The 12936-nt window shown below is 48.6% G+C and overlaps 1 protein-coding gene across 1 annotated transcript in view; it reads right to left on the minus strand.

The window, feature by feature from the left end:
* Positions 1-12936, minus strand: part of fras1 (Fraser extracellular matrix complex subunit 1) — a gene marked incomplete at both ends in the record, with an annotated part of 186542 nt that overhangs the window by 23892 nt on the left and 149714 nt on the right. Inside the window, one exon of the mRNA XM_080531535.1 lies at positions 4650-4774. Coding sequence (XP_080387661.1) covers positions 4650-4774 — 125 coding nt within the window. The remainder of the gene's footprint in view (positions 1-4649; positions 4775-12936) is intronic.

Consider the following 12936-nt stretch of genomic DNA (forward strand, 5'->3'; position numbering starts at 1 on the left):
TGACGGAGGGACACTGTGGACCCTAAGGTAAAACGGGAAACTAAAAGAATAAAGAAATTCTTATACTCAACGATATCTATAGTCAGGAAATGCAAAATAAACTTTATTAAGCAGAAGAAAAGTTTCTTCAACCTCTTAAGCTGCTTTCTTGAGATACTACTATATGAAGTGGGACGCAAATTCAATTACAAATTGCTAAAAAGAACAAGCTGATAATGTGGTTACCAAGATAACAAACCTTCCAGTAAAGACAATCCACAATAGGCTTGAGGAAACACAAAGGAGCTTTGAGATATTCTATAATATAAATAATAATTGAAGAGTTTCTAAATTCCTTGTGTGTGTTTGTACTGTTATGGAGGAACAGAATGATATGTTAATTTCTGAAATAACTATGGAAGAAATGCAGGCAGGTTTGACTAGATTAAAACAAATCCCCGGGTTTGTTCACGAATTCACTTCAGAATGGTATGAAACATTTAAGAGGCGGAGTGATCCCAGGCTACTAGCAGCATGCAAATGTGAACGCAGAAGGAGGAAATATGGAGGGAGGCTATTATTTCAGCCATACCAAAAGAAGGAAAAGATCGATTGGATAATGGGGTTTATAGGCCTCTATCCATCCTGAATATATATTATACAGTAGATTGTACACCTCCATTATTGCAAGGAAAATAGAGGTGATCCTACCATAATGTATTCCTTTTAGACCAAACAGGGTTTATCAGAGAAAGGCAGACTCAAGGCAATATCAGACATTCATTATGCATTATGGGATATAAACAGAAGACAAACCAAGAGGGCAGTTCTTCTGGGGTTCAACGCTTTTGACTCAGTCAGCTGGTCTTTGTTTACAAGGTTCTGAGCAGGTTTGGACATTGACTTAATTACAGCGATTCAGGCAGGATTCAATAGGCCAACAGCCAGAATCAAAGTCAATGATGAACTCTCAAATACAATTACACTACAACGTGGTGTGTGTCAAGGTTGTTCGATTTCCCCCCCTGATTCTCGCTCTAGTTTATTGAACCCCTGGGTCAGCTAACCAGGCCAAAATAAAAACATCAAAGGTGTGAAGATGACGGGAGGGGAACAGAATTGACTGATGTTGATGTGTTTGGATCTCTCTCAGGGTTTGAATTGAATGTGCAAAAAAACTAATATAAACATAATACAAAAAGGTTATAACTTTAACCCCTTAATGAGCTCAGAGAATTATGGGCTTGAGGGGGATGCAGGATAAATGAAGTATGTTGGTGCATATCTATCGAAAGACATTACAAGGCTACCAATCAGCAATCACAGACGTCTACATTTCAACATCAAAGCAGACATTAAGAAGTAGAACCTCATCCCTTTCTGAGTTCTAGGATAACATCTGTTAGAATGGATGAACATGCTGCCAATAGTATATCTGCAAAAATAGAGCATGCAAAACTGAAAAGGAGTGGTTTTAAGTAGTTATTTTCTTCACACTTAATTTCTTTAAATCAGGCCGTAGAAGAGGAGTAGCTTTGCTGTCATGTATTGAACACATCAGAAACTAAAGACAAAGAGGAAAGATCTATTTTGATAAGAGGGAAAGTTGAAGGTATTTTGGTTACGCTGCTCAATAAATAAAACTGACAATCATCTGTATTTGGAGCTAAATGATAATGGGAGGTGTCTCCCATGTCCAAGAATATTAGATTCATTCAGACTCTCCCAGTAGAGGTGCCCATACAGCAGTGTACTGAGTTGGACATACGGCTGTCCAGATTCATATGGCAATGGAAGAAATCTACAGCAGAATCAGATTTAAAACATTGCAGCTCTCAGAAGACATGGGAGGGATGGCTTTACCGTGTCTTTACCCTGTCTTTACCGTGTCTTTACTGTGTCTAAAATACTCTTGTAGACCACTTCGTGACGTTAGAATTATAAGGTTCTATCTCCATTTTTGGTCAAAATTTAGTTTTTTACATAATCTGATCCATTAGGTGTTTATTAATGCCTGTGTGGAACATAGTGGAAAGTAAAAACTTTGACGCTTAATATCTCTGAACTACCCTAAACGGAGATAGAACCTTATAATTCTAAGCTCACGACTTGTCTGCTGGTGCAACCCAGACTATGAAGCTAGAAGGAAATTGAGCCTGCAATGAGAGAAGAAGTTCCAATCCAAGCAATTGGATTAACTGCTGATGACAGATTGATAGGATCCCTTTCAGACAGGGATAATCCATGAATTACATTAACCTTCCCCTGAAAAGATGGAATGAAATCACAAAAGGTTACAACTCGAAAGTAGCTGGGAAATGTCTTAGGCGATGTGCTTAGGACCCAGACGTCTTACAGTATGTCAGACGACAGGTTGAGATACGAGGCCTCACAGGTTACTGCACCTACAGGCCAAAGGGGGCGCTACAGAGCTTCGAAGAGCTAAAACATTAACATGGCTTGGAGGGCGAAGACTTTTATAAATATCTCCTGAACCAGTTTATAAACATCTGATACGGAGATCGTGGAAAACGATAAAATAAAAGTCTCCTTTGCAGCCTATAAATCAGAACCATGCCATAAAACTATTTTTGTATTATATATGAGTATTTCAAAAACCCCAAACCTGATAATACAGCATACATTAAGGAGAAATGGAAAACAGAAGGCAACCTGACTTTTTCTGAGGAGTGGGAAATGTGTGCAAGCACTAATACAAGATGACAAGTTGTCTGAGTTGGAGAGACAGTTTAAGTTGGAAAAATGTTCTGTGCTACTTCATCATTCCTCTTCAGAAAAACACTCCAGGCAGAAGGGTCAGGATGAGACTGGCTTTGTGAATGCAAATCATCTTTCACATATCCTGGGACTGCCTTGTAATAGCACCTTACCTGGCAAGGAGCACATAGATTTATGGAAACCATTGAAGTCGATATCCCTTTTAAGTTTGAAGTAATATATCTTGGCAATATTAACATTGATCTAATGGATAATACAGGCAGAATTGGTATGCTGCCCGTCGCGAGGAAGAAAGCATTGACACTGAAATGGTTAGAGGCACCAAAACGTGATGACTAGATAGATGTGGTACACACAATTTATGCAGTGGAGAAACTCACTTTCTCTTTGAGACTCTTACGAGATAAATCACTTTTCAACTTTTCAATCTATTTAACAAATCGGAGTATGTGGGTATAGTGTGTGTTCCAATAGTCAGGAACTCGACTGTGTGTGTTCTATGGAATTCTGAATGATGAGATCAGCAACTGAGGCAGCCGACGTGATCGTACTGTAGGAACAGGTCATTGCATAATCTAAAAAAGGGAAAGTTATAAGGTCATAACCTTCTCTGGAAGGCATTAGAATAGACAATGAGATCAACAACCTTGGCACATGAGAGTCAGCACAACACACAGGAAGCTCTCCAGAAGAACCCCATCCTGGTATGATATGGATGTAAAAATAGAATGCACAAAAGAGTAGGATCATTGACACATTATGATTAAGCTGGACGCACATTAAAGGAACACTACCAAGAAAACATCCCCCTCCGCAGGGAATGAACACAAAACAACCTTAGTTGTAGGCATTCAATAAACAGCCTTGTACAGTATATGTTCAATAAACAGCCTTGTACAGTAGATGTTCAATAAACAACCCTGCAAAAACGTCACTGACACAACCCCAACAAACCTAACACATGATCATAGGCTGCTATCTGCAATCCAGGACGGCGTGGGTTAAAACCAACCGAACAGACCGACAGTTCCACATCAAGAGCCACCACAAAGCCACCACAGAGCCACAGACACACACAAAAAAGGCTCACACTGAGGTCGGCCAGTCGTGAAGGCTGCCTGACCTTTTTCACATCATGTTTACTCAAGCACTTCTGCCTCTCCCTCGTCTGCATTAGAAAGGCTCCTTAATGTTGCACTGTGAAGGGGCGGGGCTTTAATGTGCAGTGTGAAGGGGCGGGGCCTTAATGTGCAGTGTGAAGGGGCGGGGCCTTAATGTGCACTGTGAAGGGGCGGGGTCTTAATGTGCACTGTGAAGGGGCGTGGCCTTAATGTGCAGTGTGAAGGGGCGGGGCCTTTCTTCCAACCAACCTCCCTCTCATCCTCGCCCCGGCATCCCTCCTGGTGCTGCCTGCTACAGTACACACACACACACACACACACGTGCACACACACACACACACACACACACACACACACACATGCGCGCACACACTAACACACACAGGCACATACACACACGCACGCACGCATACACACACTAACACACACACACACACACACGCAAGCACGCACGCACGCACGCACACACACACACACACACGCACGCACGCACATGCTTACACGCACACACACACGCACGCACACACACACTAACGCGCACACACACACACACACACACACACACACACACACACACACTAACACACACACACACACACACACACACACACACACACACTAACACACACTCACACACACACGCACGCACACACAGGCTTACGCGCTTACACACTTACACACACACACCTCGATCTTGGACCCACTCCCGGTGTTGCAACAGCCCCAACAGTACCTTGTGCCAACCGACCCCCCATCCCCTCTCCATCCTCCCCCCCCCCCCCTTCCCTCAAATCCCCCCCTCCCTCCTACCTCGTTGGCCCCGTCAGAGACGGTGAAGGAGAAGTCGTCGGAGTGCTTCTCTTCTTCGCTGGTGTGGACGTACTGCACGCTGCGGGAGGCCAGGTCGGCCTGGGTGAAGGTGCTGATGCGGGTTCCTGGGGTGAGACAGAGACAGGCGGGGGACGTCAACATCACCAGCTGAGGCAGCGTCACTTGAGTCCAACCATAGTTGAGTTAAACCTTCTATTGAAAGTAGACGGTGGTATGTTTGCATGGGTGTTATTCATGAAGGCCTGCTGTCTTTAGGAATTACATGTATACTATATGGGGCAGTTTTCCACAGATGAAGTCCTAGACTAAATCCCACTTTCAATGGAGATTCTTTATAGACAATTATTTTTGAGCAGGACTAGTCTAATCTAGGCCCTATGTGTTGGAGTGAAACTGCAGTGGGACAGTTTCACTCCAATCAGAGTCGTAATCTGCACCAGGATACTAGCGTTCGTTTTTTAAGGTATGCTCTATATTTCCTCTCCCTCTCTGCTCTCTTTGATCAAGCGCATTTATCTCGAGTTAGCCTTGTTAGCTCGCTGACGCCACCTCCACCCCCCACCACCCCACAGAGAAACCCCAGCCCTCCCCAGGGCTCTGCCTTAGCTGTGTGTGTGTTCACTGGGATTGAAATGCTAGGTGTTAGCCTTTGTGTAATTAGCTGCTAGCCCCCTGAGGTAAAGAAGCGATGTGGGGGGATTGTAGAAGAGGTTTACAGTACTCTCTCTCTCCAGTACACCAGGGGAGGCTGGTGGAGGCAGACATCGTAGGACGGGCTCATTGGAATGGAATGCAAGGAGGAATGGTATCAAACAGATGCTTGGTAGCGCTCCTCATTCCATACCAAACATTACAATGAGACCATCCTCCCATGTCTGCCTCCACCAGCCTCCCCAGCAGTACACTCTCATTATTTATGTATGTAACTATGTATGTAGTGTCTCTTAACTTCCCATTGGAGGTCATTTTCAGACTCCTCAGAAGTTCCAACTCTATGTGGTTTGGATTTGTTAGGGATGTTTTGAACCCTCATATACCCACCCCCTTATTATTTCCCCAAAGCTGTCATTTCTGATTTCCCTTTAGCCCAAGACCAAACATCTAAGGGAACATGACGAGAAAATAAAATAGATTTTTTTTTGGGTGTGTGTGAAAGTAATAGTACCTCACGGGTAATTTGACACTGTAAAATGTGATTTAGCTTAATTTGTGCATTTCGGATCTATTGTTTTTCAGTCTCCACTGAGAATATTTCAATCCTCAAATCAAGGCTGTGGCTCTGAGCTGACGGTTGTTTCCCACTGAGGGTCTGCTAACAAGCCTTGAGGGGGCAGCTGCACAGAAGCTTAGTGGATAGAGGGAGAGAGGTACTGGTGCGTGTCTCATTACACCGTGTTTGATTGAGGCAGGTGTGTGTGTGTGTGTGTGTGTGTGTGTAGGTGTGTGTGTCAATGCAATGTGTGTATACTTGTGTGTATTTATTGTTTCTGCGTGAGGTGCTTGTGTATTGTTGCTGTTCTATATCGTGGAGCTCCGCCCCATAGGGGAGCTCTGCTCCTATTGGTTTACCCGCTACCTAAAGTAGCCAATGACTGAATTTTTCAATGCCTGCGCCCGCCTGGGGTGCTATATAAAGGGGTGTACTTCGCTACCTCATTCTCCCAAAAAGTTCAGCACGGGTTTATATCTGAAGACTGAGAAGGACGACTACTAAGACTGGAGAACCCGCCAGACTTTTCCCTTCAAGATATGGATCGTCCGCCGCCTATGGAGAAGTTCCTCCGGGACGCCTGCCGCTGCGACTTCCGAGCAGCGGAGGAGACTTTCCCTTCAGCGATGGATCGTCCGCCGCCGACCACGAAGAAGTTCCTCCGGGACACCTGCCGCTGCGATTTCCTAGCAGCGGAGGACAAGCACGACTTCTGCCACGTCTGCCTCGGCCCCGAACATGCCGAGGCGGCGTTGGTCGCCTCCCCCAGCTGCCTCCCCTTCCACCTCCTTTCCGTCGCGGAAAGGCGAAAGGGGATGGCCTGGATCAAGGAGAGCGTTTTCCCCTGGCGGGCGCTATCTCGGGGATGCTATCCGACTCGAATAGCTCTGCCGATGATGCGTCCGGACAGGCCCCAGAGCGGCGTTCTGGGCAGGCACCTCCCCAAGTAGGGATGGTCCCGCCCGCTCAGCCGGCCCTGACACCACGCCGCCCTCACCCAGCTGAGTGGTCGGTGCCGGTGTCAGAATCAGAAAGCTCTGATGAGCTCGGTGCGCAGGCGGCGGCGAATAACATCGCCGTGTTTAACGCCGCCATTGCGAAGATCACCACAGACCGACCCAACGGTCTGTCTGCAGCGGAGGCGGAGTTTCTGAGCAAACTCAGTGCCGCGACGACACGAGGCGTTATTACATCAAAAACCCCTCCATGTCTATCAAGACCTGGCCCAGCTCATGAGCGTGCGGCCGGTTCTTTGGTTATCAGGCATAATAAACCTGCGTCAATAAAGAGCATTGTTACACATAACAAACACTCTTTACAGACGGTAAGTCAGACGGTAAATCCCTAAGGAGGATTTCCCATGGTATCTACCGGAGCGGAGACCCACCTGCCTTGTCAGAGTGTGGTCGAATCGCTACCGGTTAGAAACGAAGCGGAGACTAGCCCAGCTTACCGGCGTGTGGCCAGCTCTCTGCCTAGCGGACTTACCCCTATCACGACACGAGGCGGTATTTACATCAAAAACCCCTCCATGTCTATTCAAGACCTGGCCCAGCTCATGAGCGTGCGGCCGGTTCTTTGATTATCAGGCATAATAAACCTGCGTCAATAAAGAGCATTGTTTCACATAACAAACACTCTTTACAGACGGTAAGTCAGACGGTAAATCCCTAAGGAGGATTTTCCATGGTATCTACCGGAGCGGAGACCCACCTGCCTTGTCAGAGTGTGGTCGAATCGCTACCAGTTAGAAACGAAGCGGAGACTAGCCCAGCTTACCGGCGTGTGGCCAGCTCTCTGCCTAGCAGACTTACCCCTATCACGACACGAGGCGGTATTTACATCAAAAACCCCTCCATGTCTATTCAAGACCTGGCCCAGCTCATGAGCGTGCGGCCGGTTCTTTGATTATCAGGCATAATAAACCTGCGTCAATAAAGAGCATTGTTACACATAACAAACACTCTTTACAGACGGTAAGTCAGACGGTAAATCCCTAAGGAGGATTTTCCATGGTATCTACCGGAGCGGAGACCCACCTGCCTTGTCAGAGTGTGGTCGAATCGCTACCAGTTAGAAACGAAGCGGAGACTAGCCCAGCTTACCGGCGTGTGGCCAGCTCTCTGCCTAGCAGACTTACCCCTATCACGACACGAGGCGGTATTTACATCAAAAACCCCTCCATGTCTATTCAAGACCTGGCCCAGCTCATGAGCGTGCGGCCGGTTCTTTGATTATCAGGCATAATAAACCTGCGTCAATAAAGAGCATTGTTACACATAACAAACACTCTTTACAGACGGCAGCCCATCCCTTTTCGAAATGACCCCACCTTGGGCTGTGCCATCTCCTCGGTGGGCAGCGGCGGCTGGGGTCATACAGAAATTCAAGCTTTTTCTGTCGACTGCACCACAACAGACGGCCCAGCCGCTGTCGTTGCTTTATGCAGAATGACTAGAAGGGGCAGGTATTCTGTCGGGCTGGCTTGACAGGACATTGAGGAGGGGATATGCACTACAGTTCATTCAGCCTCCTCCGCCCTTCAGGGGCGTGAGAGAGACTGTTTTTTGTCCTGCCCGATAAAGACACGTGCGCTCCGGGAGGAGATTACGAATCTCCTAACAAAGGGCGCAGTGACATTGGTTCCGAGGGACCAGTGGGACATGAGATGGTACTCCCCGTATTTCCTTGTCCCAAAGAATTCGGGAGACATGAGACCCATACTAGATTTCAGGGTCCTCAACGAGAGAGTGGCGAAACGCCCCTTTCGTAGATACCTGAGGGTCGCGTATTTCGTGTGCCAATCACAGAGTGGCACAGGAAATTCCTACGTTTTGTTTTCCAAGGGAAGGTTTACGAGTACACGCGCCTGCCCTTCGGGTACGCGCTTGCTCCTCGTTTTTTCTCCAAATGCGTGCAGACAGCACTCGAACCACTGAGGCGTAACGAGATACGCATAATATGCGGATCTCGACGACCTACTGGTCTTGGCCCAATGCCCAAATCGAGCCATTCGGGACGCAACCTCACTGGTGCAGCGCCTCACTCAGCTGGGGTTAGCTGTAAACTGGACAGAGAGTGCTCCGTGGCCGGCTCAACAGTTTTCCTATCTAGGCATTCAGTTGGATACTGCCGAGATGAGGGCCAGTTTATCGGCACCATGGAGAGCGACACTGACGTCAGCTCCCTGGGTGTGTCGAGTGACAAATACAATCACCGCTCTGTCAAGGATGTCCTTACTAGGACTGAGGTCTGCAGCCCATGTAGTGGTCCCCTTAGGCCTGTTACACATGCGCAGACTGCAGAGGCGGTTCGCACGACTGCGACGGGTTCCAGTGAGAACGCCGTCGCAAGTTGATTGTAATACAGAGATCGGTCAAAACCGACCTGAGCTACTGGAGAGACCCGCGCGTCATCGCGCGCGGAGTCGCCTGAGTTCGCTGAAAGCTCTCCACATTCCAGGTCTGCTCAACGAAGGAGCAGATCTGTTATCACGGGGAGGCCCGAGGGACGACGACTGGAGGTTAGCACCCTCCATTGTGTCGCTGATTTGGGCACGGTTCGGGCAAGCAGAAGTGGTTCTGTTTGCGTCACGGACGAATGCGCAGTGTCGCCTTTGGTTCTTCCTGCGCGAACAGGACAACCCGCCATTGGGAGTCGATACATTCGCACACCACCCATGGCCGAGGGTCCTGTTATACGCGTTCCCACCCCTGACATCTATCCTCCCACTGTTGGCACGAGTGAGGTCAGAGAGGCTAGAGTTAATTCTTGTAGCCCCGGACCGTCCCGGAGCCCCGTGGTTTCCGGAACTGATGGAGATGTTGGTAGAGGGCCCATGGCCCATACCTCATCGACAAGATGCACTCTCTCAAGCCAGAGGCTTGGTGAGGGGGCCGCCTATGATGGGGGGCCCCCTCATGGCCTGGTTACTGAGAGGGATTTGTTAGAACGCAGGGGTCTGACAGACGCGGTCATTCAGACCATTCAGAGTGCGCACGCGCAATCCACTGCAAAGGGATATGCGGCGCGCTGGCGAGTGTTTACACAGTGTGAGGGACAGGACGTTGACCCAGTCTGCTGTCGGGTCGAAACGTTCTTGTGCTTCTTACAGTCGCTGTTTGACAAGGGATTGGCGGCGAGAACTATTAAAGTTTACGCGGCTGCCATCTCAGCTTGTCATGAGGGTTTTGCGACAACGACACTGTTCAGTCATTCGCTGGTTAAGCGTTTTTTGACTGGAGTGTGTAGGCTTAGACGCCCTCATAGGACTCTAATGCCAAAATGGGACCTGTCGATTGTGCTAGAGGCGCTGTGCGTGCCCCATTCGAACCCATTGACACTGTGTCGTTGCGTTTATTGTCTCTCAAGACGAGTCAGCTCCTCGCCTTGACTACGGCTAAGCGAGTGAGTGATTTATGTGCTCTCTCGACACGGGCAGATTGTTTGATCATATCTGATGACAAAACAAAAGCTGTGTTACGCCCTAACCCGGTTTTTATCCCTAAGGTTAATCGTGGGTTTAGGGTTCAGAGCTGTGCTCTGAGCGCCTTTTTTCCTCCTCCTCACGACGGAGAGAGGGAGAGGCGTTTACATTGTCTATGTCCGGTGCGCGCGTTGGCACAATATGTGAAGCGCACGGCAGGACTGAGATCTTCTCCCCAGCTTCTGATCTGCTACGGCGGACAGAAAGCCGGGGCACCACTCTCGAAGCAGAGGCTGTCCCATTGGATTTGCGAGGCTATTAGCCTCGCATACGAATCGAAGGGGCAGCCCGTGCCGACTGGCATTCGGGCTCATTCCACCAGGGGCATGGCCACATCAGTGGCCATTCTCAGGGGAGTGGGAGTGGAGGAGATATGTGAGGCGGCGTCTTGGTCGTCGCCATCACTTTTTGTACGGTATTACTTGAAAGATATTCTTCCTCATCCTTTTCTCATTCTGTCCTCAGTTTTGCTGATGACTGATGTAGTGGGAAGGCACTTGGATTACCCTGGTCATGGGGATTCTATTCAAGTGTTGTCAGGATGAATACGGATGTGCCTGGGGAGGGGACCCTCCTCCAGGACATGTTCCGTTAGATCAACAACCCTACGTGCTCACGTAAGGGTTAGATCAGTGATATTTCTTCCGCATCCTTTTCTCATTCTGTCCTCAGTTTTGCTGATGACTGATGTAGTGGGGAAAGCACTTGGATCACCCTGGTTGGGGATTCTATTCAAGTGCTGTCAGGATGATTACGGATGTGCCTGGGGAGGGGACCCTCCTCCAGGACATGTTCCGTTAGATCTACAACCCTACGTGCTCACGTAAGGGTTAGGTCAGTGATATTCTTCCTCAATCCTTTCTCATTCTGTCCTCAGTTTTGCTGATGACTGATGTTGTGGGAAGGGCACTTGGATTACCCTGGTCATGGGGATTCTATTCAAGTGCTGTCAGGATGAATACGGATGTGCCTGGGGAGGGGACCCTCCTCCAGGACATGTCTGTTAGATCAACAACCCAACGTAAGGGTTAGGTAAGTGATATTTCTTCCTCATCCTTTTCTCACTCTGTCCTCAGTTTGCTGAGGACTGATGTAGTGGGGATGGCACTTGGATTACCCTGGTTGGGGATGCTATTCAAGTGCTGTCAGGATGATTACGGATGTGCCTGGGGAGGGGACCCTCCTCCAGGACATGTTCCGTAAGATCTACAACCCTGCGTGCTCACGTAAGGGCTAGATCAGTGGAGCAGACTCGTGTGGGTTGGGCCAACTTTTTAAGGTTGTCTTGAACCAACATCAGTGGTCAGCTCCGGGTGCCGCTGAGATTGTTTTACGGATTAATAGTCTCAGTGGGGGTACATTTGGCCTCGTTCGCTCCGCCTAAACCAATAGGAGCAGAGCTCCCCTATGGGGCGGAGCTCCACGATATAGAACGATAGTTATGGAGATAGACTCCAGTTCTATGAGTGGAGCGGAGCCCCATAGGGCTGCTGGCCCACTTCGACTCGTTCAAACCCGGCTGTTTTTGTATGTTTGGGAGAATGAGGTAGCGAAGTACACCCCTTTATATAGCACCCCAGGCGGGCGCAGGCATTGAAAAATTCAGTCATTGGCTACTTTAGGTAGCGGGTAAACCAATAGGAGCAGAGCTCCCCTATGGGGCTCCGCTCCACTCATAGAACTGGAGTCTATCTCCATAACTATCGTTATCTATTGGGTATTGTGCATGAGTGATTAAGTCTACATTGGACTGTGAGTGTGTGTGTGTGTGTGTGTGTGTGTGTGTGTGTGTGTGTGTGTGTGTGTGTGTGCGTGTGCGTGTGCGTGTGTGTGTGTGTGTCTGTGCACTTGTGTGCATGCATGCATGTATCCATTCGATCATGCATATAGGTCTGTGTGTGTGTATACTGTATGTATGTGTGGATTTAAATTTTTAAATTTTTGGCATTTAGCAGACGCCTTATTCCAAAGCGACTTACAATCAATACATTTGAATACCAAGCATGTGAATCAGCAATCCACCATTCGTTGCAGGAAGAGTAATCTAGCTCGGGCCCGGGGCCACTGATAGAAGGAAAAACCTTCTCCCTATCGCCTTCTACTAAAGCTTTTTTTTTTTTTTTTACTGGAGAAACTGAGAAACAGTACAAGGGGGGCAATAGAAGTTCTTAGGGACACAGTAGAGGGGAAAGGGGGTGTCTTAAGGAGACGTAGTGGTGAGGGTCAGAAGATGTCTCAGGAGGAGCAGTTAAGATGTAACCTGAAGAGATGGGTCTTCAGTCTACGACGGAAGATGGGTAGTGACTCTGCCGTTCTGACAGCCGTGGGGAGCTCATTCCACCAGCGGGGAGCCAGTGTTGTGAAGAGACGTGATCGGGCAGCCCGACGTGGAGGTGGGGCCAGTCGGCCAGCCGAGGTGGAGGAGCGGAGTGAGCGGGCAGGGGTTTGGGGGGTTACCATTTCCTTCAGGTAGGCAGGGGCTGTCCCTTTAGCTGCCTGGTATGCAAGCACCAGGGTCTTGAATCTGATGCGAGCTGCTATCGGGAGCCAGTGCAGGGTGCGAAGGAGAG

Source organism: Nansenia antarctica (assembly GCF_963989245.1).
Source record: "Nansenia antarctica genome assembly, chromosome: 5".
In the NCBI taxonomy this organism is placed as follows: Eukaryota; Metazoa; Chordata; class Actinopteri; order Argentiniformes; family Microstomatidae; genus Nansenia; species Nansenia antarctica.